General features: G+C 42.9%; 1 protein-coding gene across 1 annotated transcript in view; it reads left to right on the top strand.

Annotated features, from left to right (window-relative positions):
• LOC120055437 (piezo-type mechanosensitive ion channel component 2-like) overlaps positions 1 to 15,283 on the top strand; it is a 198,147-nt gene that overhangs the window by 78,134 nt on the left and 104,730 nt on the right. The window contains exons 11-12 of the mRNA XM_039003300.1: positions 9,212 to 9,467; positions 10,084 to 10,297. Coding sequence (XP_038859228.1) covers positions 9,212 to 9,467; positions 10,084 to 10,297 — 470 coding nt within the window. The remainder of the gene's footprint in view (positions 1 to 9,211; positions 9,468 to 10,083; positions 10,298 to 15,283) is intronic.

Genomic DNA, 15,283 nt, shown 5'->3' with positions numbered 1-15,283 from the left:
GGCCTCCATTATTTTTAAATGGAAGAAGTTTGGAACCACCAAGTCTCTTCATAGAGCTGCCACTCCCCGCCAAACTGATCAATTGGATGACAAGGACCTTGTTCAGGGAGGTGACCAAGAACCAGATGGTCACTCTAACAGAGCTCCAAAGTTCCTCTTTGGAGATGGGAGAATCTTCCAGAAGGACAACCATCTCTGCAGCACTCCACCAATCAGGCCTTTAAGGTAGAGTGGCCAGACGGAAGCCACTCCTCAGTAAAAGACACATGACAGCCCGCTTGGAGTTTTCCAAAAGGCACCTAAAGGACTCTGACCATGAGAAACAAGATTCTCCGGTCTGATGAAACCAAGATTGAACTTTTTGTCCTGAATGCCAAGCTTCACGTCTGGAGGAAACCTGGCACCATCCCTACGGTGAAGCATGGTGGTGGCAGCATCATGCTGTGGGGATGTTTTTCAACAGCAGGGACTGGGAGACTGGTCAGGATTGAGGCAAAGATGAACTGAGCAAAGTACAGAGAGATCTTTGATGAAAACCTGCTCCAGAGCTCTCAGGACCTCAGATTAGGGTAAAGGTTCACCTTCCAACAGGACAATGACCCTACGTACACAGCCAAGACAACTCAAGAGTGGCTTCGGGACAAGTCTCTGAATGTCCTTGAGTGGCCCAGCCAGAGCCCAGACTTGAACCCGATCGAACATCTCTGGAGAGTCCTGAAAATAGCTGTGCAGCGACGCTCCCCATCCAACTTGACAGAGCTTGAGAGGATCTGCAGAGAAGAATGGGAGAAACTCCCCAAATACAGGTGTGCCAAGCTTGTAACGTCATACCCAAGAAGACTTGAGGCTGTAATCGCTGCCAAAGGTGCTTCAACAAAGTACTGGTTAAAGGGTCTGAATACTTATGTAAATGAGACATTTCATTTTTTATAATTTTTTTATAAATTAGCAACAATTTATTAAACCTGTTTTTCTTTGTCATTATGCTTTATTGTCTGTAGATTGATGAGGGGGAAAAAACTATTTAATAAATTTTAGAATAAGGCTGTAACGTAACAAAATGTGGAAAAAGTCAAGGGGTCTGAATACTTTCCAAAGACACTGTACGTGTGTGTAGAGTGCGTGTGCTAGCACTTGTGTGTGTCAGTACGTTTGTGTGTGTCTGTACCTGCTTCACAGTCCCCGCTGTTCCATAAGGTGTATTTTTATCTGTTTTATAAATCTAATTTTGCTGCTTGGATCAGTTACTTGATGTGGAATAGAGTTCCATGTAGTCATGGCTCTATGTAGTACTGTGCACCTCACATAGTCTGTTCTGGACTTGGGGACTGTGAAGAAACCTCTGGTGGCATGGGTGTCCGAGCTGTGTGTTAGTCATTTAAACAGACAGCTCGGTACATTCAACATGTCAATACCTCTCATAAACACAAGTAGTGATGAAGTCAATCTCTCCTCCACATTGAGCCATGAGAGATTAACATGCATATTATTAATGCTAGCTCTCCGTGTACATTTAAGGGCCAGCCGTGCTGCCCTGTTCTGAGCCAATTGTAATTATCCCAAAGTCCCTCTTTGTGGCATCTGACCACGGGACTGAATAGTAGTCCAGGTGCGACAAAACGAGGGCCTGTAGGACCTGCCTTGTTGATAGTGTTGTTAAGGTAGAAACTAGGGCCTGTAGGACCTGCCTTGTTGATAGTGTTGTTAAGGTAGAAACTAGGGCCTGTAGGACCTGCCTTGTTGATAGTGTTGTTAAGAAGGTAGAAACTAGGGCCTGTAGGACCTGCCTTGTTGATAGTGTTGTTAAGAAGGTAGAAACTAGGGCCTGTAGGACCTGCCTTGTTGATAGTGTTGTTAAGAAGGCAGAGCATCACTTTATTATAGGCAGACTTCTCCCCATCTTAGCTACTGTTATATCAACATGTTTTGACCATGACAGTTTACAATGCAGGGTTACTCCAAGCAGTTTAGTCACCTCAACTTGCTCAATGTCCACATTATTTATTACAAGATTTAGTTGAAGTTTAGGGTTTAGTGAATGATTTGTCCCAAATACAATGCTTTTAGTTTTTTGAAATATTTAGGACTAACTTATTCCTTGCCACCCATTCTGAAACTAACTGCAGCTCTTTGTTAAGTCGCTGTAGTAGCTGACGTGTATAGTGTTGACTCATCATAGACACTCTTTTCTACTAGACAGGTAAGTCTTTATCCACAATATAGCAGGAGGTGTAAAGCCATAACACCTACGTTTTTACAGCAGCAGACTATGATCGATAATGTCAAAAGCCACACTGAAGTCTAACAAAACAGGCCCCCCACAATCTTTGTATCATCAATTTCTCTCAGGCAATCATCAGTCATTTGTGTATGTGCTGTGCTTGTTGAATATCCTTCCCTTTAAGCGTGCTGAAAGTCTGTTGTCAAACATAAAATAGCCTTGTATCTGATCAAACATAATTTTTTCCATACGGTTACTAAGAGTTGGTATCAGACTGATTGGTTGGCTATTTGAGCCAGTAAGGGGAGCTTTACTATTCTTGGGTAGCAGAATGACTTTAGCTTCCCTCCAGGCCTGAGGGAACACGCTCTCTAGTAGGTTTATATTGAAGATGTGGCAAATAGGAGTAACAATATCGTCCGCTATTATCCTCAGTAATTTCCATCCAGATTGTCAGACCCCAGGGGCTTGTAAATGTTGATTGACAGCAATCATTTGTTCACCTCTTCCACACTCACTTTATGGAATTCAAAATTAATTGTCAAAATTGTCTTTCATAATTTGGTCAGATATACTTGGATGTGTAGTGTCACCATTTGTTGCTGGCATGTCATGCCTAAATTTGCTAATCTTGCCAATTAAAAAATCGTTATAGTAGTTGGCAACTGCATCACTTCTTCTTTTTATAAGAAACATTAATGTGTTGAAAATCCCAAATTGTTTGCATAGTCAACGTACACACAGCTCTGACACACACACTTACCCCACCAGACATGCCACCAGGGGTCTTTTCACAGTCCCCAAATCCAGAACAAATTCAACAAAACGTACCGTATTACATAGAGCCCTTATTGCATGGGAACTTCCATCTCATATTGCTCAAATAAACAGCAAACCTGGTTTCAATAAACAGATAAAGCAACACCTCATGGCACAACGCCTCTCCCCTATTGGACCTATTAGATAGTTTGTGTGTATGCATTGATATGTAGGCTACGTGTGTCTTTATAAAGGTATGTAGTTCTGTCCTTGAGCTGTTCTTCTCTATTGATGTTCTGTATTATGTTATGTTTCATGTATTGGGTGGACCCCAGGAAGAGTTAATTAGGATCCTAATAAAATACCAAATACCAAAATATCAGTGGGTTTTGTGATGAATGAGCCGTCCGGTGTAGGCCGTCATTGTAAATAAGAATTTGTTCTTAACTGACTTGCCTAGTTAAATAAAGGATAAATAAAAAATACATTCTATGAATGATGTAATGGAGTTTGCCATTTTGCCCAAAATTTCATTGAAGGTGATAGTTCTTTATTTCATTTATCTTTGTTTCATAGTATAGTTTCTTCTTCTTTTTATTCAGTTTAGTCACATGATTTCTCAATTTGCGGTACGTTTGCCAATCGGTTGTGCAGCCAGACTTATTTGCCATTCCTTTTGGCTCATCCCTCTCACCCACAAAATGTTTCAATTCCTCATCGATCCACAGGGATTTAAACAGTTTTTACAATCCTTTTCATAATGGGTACGTGCTTATTAGTAACTGGGATAAGAAATTTCATAAATGTGTCAAGTGCAGTGTCTGGTTGCTCCTCATTACACACCACGGACCAACACATTTTCTTTACATCATCAACATAACAATCACTACCAAACGTATTGTATGACCTTTTCTACACTATATTAGGCCTTTTGAACTTGTGGTATGAAGGAGAGAACATTATGATAGTGAGGTCTATGCTCACCTTTCTGATGCTACGTTCTAGACGACATCCTACTGGTATAAAACGGTACTGACGCTCTCCTCTCAGAGATACATAGAGGACATCCTACTGGTATAGAACGGTACTGACGCTCTCCTAGACATCCTACTGGTATAGAACGGTACTGACGCTCTCCTAGACATCCTACTGGTATAGAACGGTACTGACGCTCTCCTCTCAGAGAAACATAGAGGACAGCCTACTGGTATAGAACGGTACTGATGCTCTCCTAGACATCCTACTGGTATAGAACGGTACTGACGCTCTCCTAGACATCCTACTGGTATAGAACGGTACTGATGCTCTCCTAGACATCCTACTGGTATAGAACGGTACTGACGCTCTCCTCTCAGAGAAACATAGAGGACAGCCTACTGGTATAGAACGGTACTGATGCTCTCCTAGACATCCTACTGGTATAGAACGGTACTGACGCTCTCCTAGACATCCTACTGGTATAGAACGGTACTGATGCTCTCCTCTCAGAGATACATAGAGGACATCCTACTGGTATAGAACGGTACTGACGCTCTCCTAGACATCCTGCTGGTAGGCTTGCATCACTGGGCAGCTCGCAGCTGGGTTTCCCTTTGTAATCCGTAAAAGTTTTCAAGCCCTACCACATCTGAAGAGCGTCAGAGCTGGTGTAGTATGATTCAATCTTAGTCCTGTATTGACGCTTTGCCTGTTTGATGGTTCGTCGGAGGGCATAGCGGGATTTCTTATAAGCGTCCGGATTAGTGCCTCGCTCCTTGAAAGCAGAAGCTCTGGCCTTTAGATCGGTGCGGATGTTGCCTGTAATCCATGGCTTCTGCTTGGGAAATGTACGTGGGGACATCATCGATGCACTTATTGATGAAGCCGCCTGACTGAGGTGGTGTACTCCTCAATGCCATTGGATGAATTCCTGAACATATTCCAGTCTGTGCTAGCAATACAGTCCTGTAGCTTAGCATCTGCGTCATCTGACCACTTCCGTATTGAGCGAGTCACTGTTACTTCCTGCTTTAGTTTTTGCTTGTAAGCAGGAATCGGGAGGATAGAATTATGGTCAGATTTGCCAAATGGAGGGTGAGGGAGAGCTTTGTATGTGTCTCTATGTGTGGAGTAAAGGTGGTCCAGAGTTTTTTTCCCTCTGGTTGCACACGTGACATGCTGGTAGAAATTAGGTAAAACTGATTTAAGTTCCCCTGCATTAAAGTCCCCGGCCACTAGGAGCACCGCTTCTGGATGAGCATTTTCTTGTTTGCTTATGGCCTTATACAGCTCGTTGAGTGGCCTTATACAGCTCATTGAGTGCGGTCTTAGTGCCAGCATCGGTTTGTAGTGGTAAATAAGCGGCTACGAATAATATACATGAGAACTCCCTTGGTAGATTGTGTGGTCGACAGTTTATCATGTGGTACTCTACCTCAGGCAAGCAATACCTCAAGACTTCTTTAATATTAGACATCGGGCACCAGCAGTTATTGACAAATAGACACACACCCCCACCCTTCGTCTTACCAGACATAGCTGCTCTGTCCTGCCGAAGCACGGAGAAGCCAGCCAGCTCTATATTATCCATGTCGTTATTCTGCCCCGTCTCGGTAAAACACAAGATACATACGCCCCCTTTTTCTCCGCCTTTTCTACACGCTGATGACGGGGATTTGGGCCTTGTCTTGACAAAGCAGTATATCCTTTAGGTCGGACTCATTAAATAGAACATATTTTTCCAGTTTTAGGTTAGTAATCACTGATCTGATGTCCAGAAGCTATTTTCGGTCATAAGAGACGGTAGCAGCAACATTATGTACAAAATAAGTTACAAACAATGTGAAAAAACGAAACAAAATAGCGCAGTTTGTTAGGAGCCCGTAAAACAGCAGCCCTCCCCTCCGACTGGATCTGATTTATCTCTACAGAAAATGTCTGATGTGCGCATTGAGCTCACAGAAAAAAAACGGAATAAAATGGAATTCAAACAATTCAACTGACCTGGGTTAATTAGTTAAAAACCCAAAAAATTACAGAAATGGAGGTTAATCGCTCAGCACTACTGGAACATCCTAAAATGGGATCCAAATCTACCAGAATTCACAATATTGCCTCCTCTCATTTGATTTCGCTTGCAAGCAATCTAAGCCTATTCCGTTACGCACAGCATGCAGCTACCCAAGAGGCATGACACTTGGCTCCCAAGAAGAGGTAAACCTGAGAAGAGGGAAACCCGAGAAGAATTAAACCTGAGAAGAGGTAAACCTGAGAAGAGGGAAACCCGAGAAGAGGTAAACCTGAGAAGTGGTAAACCTGAGAAGTGGTAAACCTGAGAAGTGGTAAACCTGAGAAGAGGTAAACCCGAGAAGTGGTAAACCCGAGAAGAAGTAAACCCGAGAAGAGGTAAACCCGAGAAGAGGTAAACCCGAGAAGAGTTAAATCTGAGAAGAGGTAAACCTGAGAAGAGTTAAACCTGAGAAGTGGTAAACCTGAGAAGTGGTAAACCTGAGAAGAGGTAAACCTGAGAAGTGGTAAACCTGAGAAGTGGTAAACCTGAGAAGTGGTAAACCTGAGAAGAGGTAAACCCGAGAAGAGGTAAACCCGAGAAGTGGTAAACCCGAGAAGAAGTAAACCCGAGAAGAGGTAAACCCGAGAAGGGTTAAATCTGAGAAGAGGTAAACCCGAGAAGTGGTAAACCCGAGAAGAAGTAAACCCGAGAAGAAGTAAACCCGAGAAGAGTTAAATCTGAGAAGAGGTAAACCTGAGAAGAGGTAAACCTGAGAAGAGGTAAACCTGAGAAGAGGTAAACCTGAGAAGAGGTAAACCTGAGAAGAGGTAAAGAATACTAAATCCAAAGCTGTGGATCCTGAGGTGCTAAACAAGGATTTTTCACTCTCCTCGTTTCTATAATGTTGTTGCCTTGATTTTTTTTGAGGTCTCTGTGTCTCCGAATTCCTCAGGAGGGATGATAGAGTTGGAAGGCAGCACCCCTGCCATTAAGCCCCATCCCCGGCATCTGTCCAGCTCTCTCTTTACGACTAAGTTAATTAAAACCACAAACAGACTGGCACAGATGGTAATGATACTCTCACACACAAGGTAATGACACCTACTACTGCCATATAAAATAGATTTACTGACAGTTGTATAATAGACCTTTGTATTCTATTTGTCCTCTCCTGGTGACATCAGATTCAGTCATGTTTCAGAACCATGGACAGATCGTGTTTCAGAACCATGGACAGATCGTGTTTCAGTACCATGGACAGATCGTGTTTCAGAACCATGGACAGATCGGGTTTCAGAACCATGGACAGCTCATGTTTCAGAATGATGGACAGCTCATGTTTCAGAACCATGGACAGATCGGGTTTCAGAACCATGGACAGATCGGGTTTCAGAACCATGGACAGATCATGTTTCAGAACCATGGACTGATCATGTTTCAGTACCATGAACAGATCGTGTTTCAGAACCATGGACAGATCGGGTTTCAGAACCATGGACAGATCGTGTTTCAGAACCATGGACAGCTCATGTTTCAGTACCATGAACAGATCGTGTTTCAGAACCATGGACAGATCGTGTTTCAGAACCATGGACAGATCGTGTTTCAGAACCATGGACAGATCGGGTTTCAGAACCATGGACAGATCGGGTTTCAGAACCATGGACAGATCATGTTTCAGAATGATGGACTGATCATGTTTCAGAATGATGGACAGCTCATGTTTCAGAACCATGGACAGATCGGGTTTCAGAACCATGGACAGCTCATGTTTCAGAACCATGGACTGATCATGTTTCAGAATGATGGACAGCTCATGTTTCAGAACCATGGACAGATCGGGTTTCAGAACCATGGACAGCTCATGTTTCAGAACCATGGACTGATCATGTTTCAGAATGATGGACAGCTCATGTTTCAGAACCATGGACAGATCGTGTTTCAGAACCATGGACAGATCGGGTTTCAGAACCATGGACTGATCATGTTTCAGAACCATGGACAGATCGGGTTTCAGAACCATGGACAGATCGTGTTTCAGTACCATGGACAGATCATGTTTCAGAACCATGGACAGATCGGGTTTCAGTGCCATGGACAGCTCATGTTTCAGTACCATGGACAGATCATGTTTCAGAACCATGGACAGCAGCTCAGTTAACAAACCCACTGTACCACACTTACCATTAGCTCTCCATTAAGACGTCTGTCCTAACTCTCCATCAGGACGTCTGTCCTAGCTCTCTATCAGGACGTCTGTCCTAACTCTCTATCAGGACGTCTGTCCTAGCTCTCCATCAGGACGTCTGTCCTAACTCTCCATCAGGACGTCTGTCCTAACTCTCCATCAGGACGTCTGTCCTAACTCTCTATCAGGACGTCTGTCCTAACTCTCTATCAGGACGTCTGTCCTAACTCTCTATCAGGACGTCTGTCCTAACTCTCTATCAGGACGTCTGTCCTAACTCTCTATCAGGACGTCTGTCCTAACTCTCTATTAGGACGTCTGTCCTAACTCTCTATCAGGACGTCTGTCCTAACTCTCTATCAGGACGTCTGTCCTAACTCTCTATCAGGACGTCTGTCCTAACTCTCTATCAGGACGTCTGTCCTAACTCTCTATTAGGACGTCTGTCCTAACTCTCTATCAGGACGTCTGTCCTAACTCTCTATCAGGACGTCTGTCCTAACTATCCATCAGGACGTCTGTCCTAACTCTCCATCAGGACGTCTGTCCTAACTCTCCATCAGGACGTCTGTCCTAACTCTCTATCAGGACGTCTGTCCTAACTATCCATCAGGACGTCTGTCCTAACTCTCCATCAGGACGTCTGTCCTAACTCTCCATCAGGACGTCTGTCCTAACTCTCCATCAGGACGTCTGTCCTAACTCTCCATCAGGACGTCTGTCCTAACTCTCCATCAGGACGTCTGTCCTAACTCTCCATCAGGACGTCTGTCCTAGCTCTCTATCAGGACGTCTGTCCTAACTCTCTATCAGGACGTCTGTCCTAGCTCTCTATCAGGACGTCTGTCCTAACTCTCTATCAGGACGTCTGTCCTAACTCTCCATCAGGACGTCTGTCCACCTCTTTCTTAGAAGACTGAAAGGTAAAAAAATAGAACCTGCGTACGGCAGTGTGTCTAGAAGGTTCTGGTTTCGGCAGGAACTACTATGGTTGGCTTTAAATGGTTTAATCACTGTTTATGATATATGACTGTCTCCTCTCTCTACCAACCAGGAGGAAGAGGAGAAGCTGAGCCCTGATGACAACGTCCTGTTGGATGAGGACTTTGAGGCTGGGTACGAGGCTGGAGAAGAGGAGGAGGAAGAGATGGAGGAGGAAGAGGAGGAAGATGAAGAGGAGGAGGAGGAGAGCAACAAGATGAAGATTCTGCGTCACATTGCGGGCGTGGCGTCTAAAGTGAAGGAGATCATTGGGAATCTGATAACCACGGCAGGAAAAGTGGTGGTCACTATACTGTTAGGACTCACAGGTCAGTGTTTCTCAGTGAGAGAGAGGAATCAGCCCCTGCACTATACTCATCACTCAAACACTTATTTATATTTATTATTTATATTTATTATTTATATTTATTATTTATTAAAATGACTATTGAGTCGTTCCAAATCAAAAAGCAAAAAAATAATCAAAACGTTTCTCTTATCTGTTTCTAACTACAGAAACGATTTCAGATATATCTTTTTTTATTTTATTTTTTATTTCACCTTTATTTAACCAGGTAGGCTAGTTGAGAACAAGTTCTCAAATCTGACATGGTGGGTGTCATGTCTTGCTGAATTGAATGACCCTGTACGCAAACTAGCGCCAACAGATGTTGTCTGGAAAAACTCCTGGTCCTATCCAATACAGTATACTTCAATGCTGCCATCTCAAACACTGTGTAGCCAAAAATATATATATATATATATCTGCTTCTCTAATTGGTTGATTGATTGATATCTAAGTGTTTCTGTGTCCACCAGGTGTAATAGTGATCTCGCTGACATCTGCAGCCTAGTTCTTTGTCTACCTATAAATCTTTAAATATCCGTGTATCCGTTTGCATCTATCTATATGTATCGGTATGGTTATTGCACTGTTTCCACCAGGTATCACGCTGCCTTCCCTGACGTCGGCAGTCTATTTCTTCGTGTTCCTGTTCCTGTGTACGTGGTGGTCGTTCTGCCGCACCTTTGACACTCTCATCTTCAGCTGTATGTGTGTCCTCATGGCCATATTCAGCGCTGGACACCTGGTTGTCCTCTACCTCTACCAGTTCCAGTTCTTCCAAGAGAGCATCCCTCCAAAGGACAGCTACATCAGGTTAGATACTTTCTGTCTTTCTTTCTTTGTCTGTCTGTCTGTCTGTCTGTCTGTCTGTCTGTCTGTCTGTCTGTCTGTCTGTCTGTCTGTCTGTCTGTCTTTCTTTTGATAACATATATTTAGTTCCCCTGGCTACTGTGGCTGCTAGGTGTTTACTATACAGCTCAACTCCAGATAACTGTGTGTATTCAGTATCGCCACATCCAAGCAGAAGCCAAAATCCACTTGTAGAAATCTACCAGGCTTCTAAACCTAGTGTGTTCTTGTTCCTCAATACTTACTGGCGGTAACATATGTTGTCATTATAATTTATGTATGAGGAGGGATGGGATAGGGAGACCATTAGTTGTTTATGTGGAAGGTTGCGGATAAGTGGTAAGGTTGAATTCCTAATCGACCCTTAACCCCCCTTTACATGTGAAACAATTGGATCCGTGTTAGCAATATAGTAAACTCCCACCCAGTCTGTGCCATGATTGCAGAAGCTACTCATCAGTGTTGTCCTCGCTGCTATTATAACTTAACTACTTATTTAGACAATGTATTTTAGCAGTGTTGCCCTTGCCACTGTGTCCCTGGCAAGATAGCCTTGGTGTTTCTGGAGAGTATTGATTCTAATGTCTTTAGTTTGCTGGCCTTACATTACAGCAGTGTGTCACGTCCAATGCTATTATGGCTATCTATAGCATTAGCATCACCTTATATAGCAACTGTCACCTTGTATGCGATTAGCATCACCTTATATAGCGACTATCACCTTGTATACCATTAGCATCACCTTATATAGTGATTGTCACCTTGTATACCATTAGCATCACCTTATATAGCGAGTTTCACCTTGTATACCATTAGCATCACCTTATCTAGCGAGTTTCACCTTGTATACCATTAGCATCACCTTATATAGCAACTGTCACCTTGTATACCATTAGCATCACCTTGTATACCATTAGCAACACCTTATACAGCAACTGTCACCTTGTATACCATTAGCATCACCTTATATAGCGACTATCACCTTGTATACCATTAGCATCACCTTGTATACCATTAGCATCACCTTGTATACCATTAGCATCAACTTATATAGCGAGTTTCACCTTGTATACCATTAGCATCACCTTATATAGTGATTGTCACCTTGTATACCATTAGCATCACCTTATATAGCGAGTTTCACCTTGTATACCATTAGCATCACCTTATCTAGCGAGTTTCACCTTGTATACCATTAGCATCACCTTATATAGCAACTGTCACCTTGTATACCATTAGCATCACCTTGTATACCATTAGCAACACCTTATACAGCAACTGTCACCTTGTATACCATTAGCATCACCTTATATAGCGACTATCACCTTGTATACCATTAGCATCACCTTGTATACCATTAGCATCACCTTGTATACCATTAGCATCAACTTATATAGCGAGTTTCACCTTGTATACCATTAGCATCACCTTATATAGCAACTGTCACCTTGTATACAATTAGCATCACCTTATATAGCAACTGTCACCCTGTATACCATTAGCATCACCTTGTATACCATTAGCATCACCTTGTATACCATTAGCATCACCTTATATAGCGAGTTTCACCTTGTATACCATTAGCATCACCTTATATAGCGACTATCACCTTGATGGTCCTCCATTTCCTTCCTTTCACTTTGCACAAGGAGGGAGAGGATGAGCTTTGTGTATTGACAAGCTGCCTTCTGAAAGACAAACTCATTGAACTGACTTGCTTTCATCCACATAAGATCACCTTTAATAGCGGCTGTTCTAGCTGTGTAACAGATTAGAGTGAAATTAGTATTTGTTGTTGCGATAGACTTTCACATCACAGCACTTTGATCAAACGATGACATAGAGAGCCGTTGTGTTGAAACACCGCGCGATGTTTAACGGTGAGAATCGCAGGACGGTGAACTTACTAAATGACAGTGTAAATATTTTCCGTCTGGATTTTAACGATTTGAACGACGTAAAGACGCATACAGCTCAATTTAATTTCTCACTTTGTCGTAAAGTATTTTAACGAAGCATCTAGTAATTAGTCAACGGTTAAAAAGCCACTTCTAATGTTCATTTTAAACAGTTCATCTTTCTGTTATGTTAAATCTCGTTGACTTTCGACAGCCTCTGAGATATGTCAGTCTCCCTGATGTCAGCTAGCGTGAGTGATGCGTTAAAAACCTTGGCCCCAATGAGGTGATAACAGAGTCCTAGTACCTATGGCTGTGTCAGAATGGCACCCTATTCCCTATATAGTGCACAACTAAGCAGTAGTGTACTACAGTATATGGGGAAAATGGTGCAATATGTCCTCTTCCACAGTATAGTTTCCTACACTACAGTACACTACAGTACAGTACAGTACACTACAGTACACTACAGTACAGTACACTACAGTACACTACACTACAGTACACTACAGTACAGTACAGTACACTACACTACAGTACACTACAGTACACTACACTACAGTACACTACAGTACACTCAAGTACAGTACAGTACAGTACAGTACAGTACAGTACAGTACACTACACTACACTACAGTACACTACAGTACACTACAGTACAGTACAGTACACTACACTACCCTATACTACACTACACTACACTACACTACCCTACCCTACACTACACTACACTACACTACACTACACTACCCTATACTACACTACACTACACTACAGTACACTACACTACTCTACACTACTCTACACTACACTACACTACAGTACACTACAGTACACCCAGCCCTCCGTGTCCTAGCCTACCAGGGAAACTCACCCACTCCCTAAATAAGTGCTGTGCAGTCCTGGGTTCAAATACTATTTGAAATCTTTCAAACACTATTACGTTTACTCTAGTCTTCCTGGAGTACCATATGGGCGTGGTTTGGAATTTCCCGACAATTCTATTGGTTCCATTGCGCAAGCTAAGCTGAATCAAGCCCATATAAAGAATTTCAAATTGTTATGAATAATATTTGAACCCAGGTCTAGTATAGTGTTGTTCGGGTCCCCATGATACAATAGGCTAACATCTCCGGCTCCTGTGGGAGTCCTAATTGTGTGTGGTGACAGAGGCCTGGCCTTGCTGCCTGGCTAGCTGTGTGGCGGTGCTGAGTGAGGGTGGTGACAGACTTAGCTTCCACATCGCTTCCTGCCTCCTCAGCTTACAATAGACCAATCTGGGGATTGAAATGCCCCCTAGCTACAGATCTAGGATCAACTTTACCTCCCCCAAAATCCTTACCCTAACCATTAGTGTGGAGGAAACAGTGTCCTAGGGGATATTTTCAACCCTACACCACAATAGACCAATCCCCTTTCTCTGATTCCTTCCCACGACTCGCTGGAGTGAACACTTCATGGGTTTAAAAAGACGGATTGGTGTGAAGGGATATGAATGCTTAGTTAAACACCAATCACATTGTTTTTATATCGTTTGAAGGGGGGGAGAGAATGTGTGCACACTTCAGGGAGAAAGGGGGAGGAAGGGAGTGGGACACTCAGGTCATGTGACCTGCTATTACCAGCTGCAGGAAGTAGCATGGAGGTGGTGAGGCGGTATAACCGGCGGTAACTCATATTCCACAGGGACTGCATCTCAATACTCTAGAGTGACTTCATCTCCTTGTCTTCTGTCCTTCATCTGCGTTGACGTAACAGAACTGGGCAGGTGAAAGGAAACGGAGTCTGACTGTGTATGACCCCTGCATTTACATAAAGCTCCTGTCTGCACTAAGGATGATGTGTTCGTGAAATATAAGTTTCAATACCTGGGAATAATTCATATTTAACCAGAGAGTTCTGGGAAATGCCGAAAAAATTGGAAGTGTCCATTTAAAGTGTTTAAAACCAAGATACGCCAGGGTTCTCCCCAAATATGAGGGGCTCTGTGCCACTTTGTCGGCTTGTCTGCAACAAAACATGTCATGTTTTTCAGAGCAAATGTATTTAGTAACGATAAAGTAACAGTCATTTGATCTCCAATGACATTGTTATGAATATGCAAAACAGGCCGTTCATGTCACCGTGTTCCTCGATGAATGATGAATGCACTTGACTGTAAGTCGTTCTGGATAATAGCATCTGCTAAATGACTAACATGCAAATGTGCATTTTAGCAGTAGGCTATCTGGTCACAGAGCACTCTCAGGGCGCACTCCAACCATAGAATAATCCAAACTTTACAACTCCAGTCAAATTACCAAAGATGCTAAGCTTGCTAGATAACCTCCTTCAACAAAAATACATAATATTTCCTACATTTGGCTAAATCGAGTTGATGATTAAACAGATAGCAAATCAGCTCATGTGTTACGGCAGATTTCCTCCTCTTCGTCAGAAGAGGAGGTGTAGGGATCGGACCAAAACGCAGAGTGGACAGTGTCCATGTTTTATTAAGAAATAAACTGAACACTAAACGAAACAAAAATAGCAAAAGAGAATCTAACCGACAAACAGTCCCGTGTGGCACAACTACATACACGGAAGACAAACACCCACAAACACACACGTGAAACCCCGGCTGCCTAAGTATGATTCTCAATCAGGGACAACGATTGACAGCTGCCTTTGATTGAGAATCATACCAGGCCGAACGCACAAAACCCCAACATAGAAAACAACACATAGACAACCCACCCAACTCACGCCCTGAACATACTAAATAAATACCAAACAAGAGAAAACAGGTCAAGAACGTGACATCATGAATAAAGGGGCGATGAAGAGTGGGAATAGGTTTAACCCCTCTAGAGTCAATGTCCGCGGGACCGCGGGAAATCGAATCAGCATAATGAAAAATATCCCCATCAAAAATATCCCCATCTGATATCTTTTTCTCGCATTGAATGTGTCTCAATCCACCTCGTCTGCTGAAGTCACACTTCCACTTCTGAGGTGAAAGGTGACAGAGCCAAAGCGGTGTTTGTCAGACCGTGAGACATCCCGAAAATTG

Source organism: Salvelinus namaycush, chromosome 11 (assembly GCF_016432855.1).
Source record: "Salvelinus namaycush isolate Seneca chromosome 11, SaNama_1.0, whole genome shotgun sequence".
Lineage (NCBI taxonomy): Eukaryota > Metazoa > Chordata > Actinopteri > Salmoniformes > Salmonidae > Salvelinus > Salvelinus namaycush.
The sequence above is the reverse complement of the archived record's forward strand: the minus strand, read 5'-3'. Positions and strand labels throughout refer to the sequence as shown.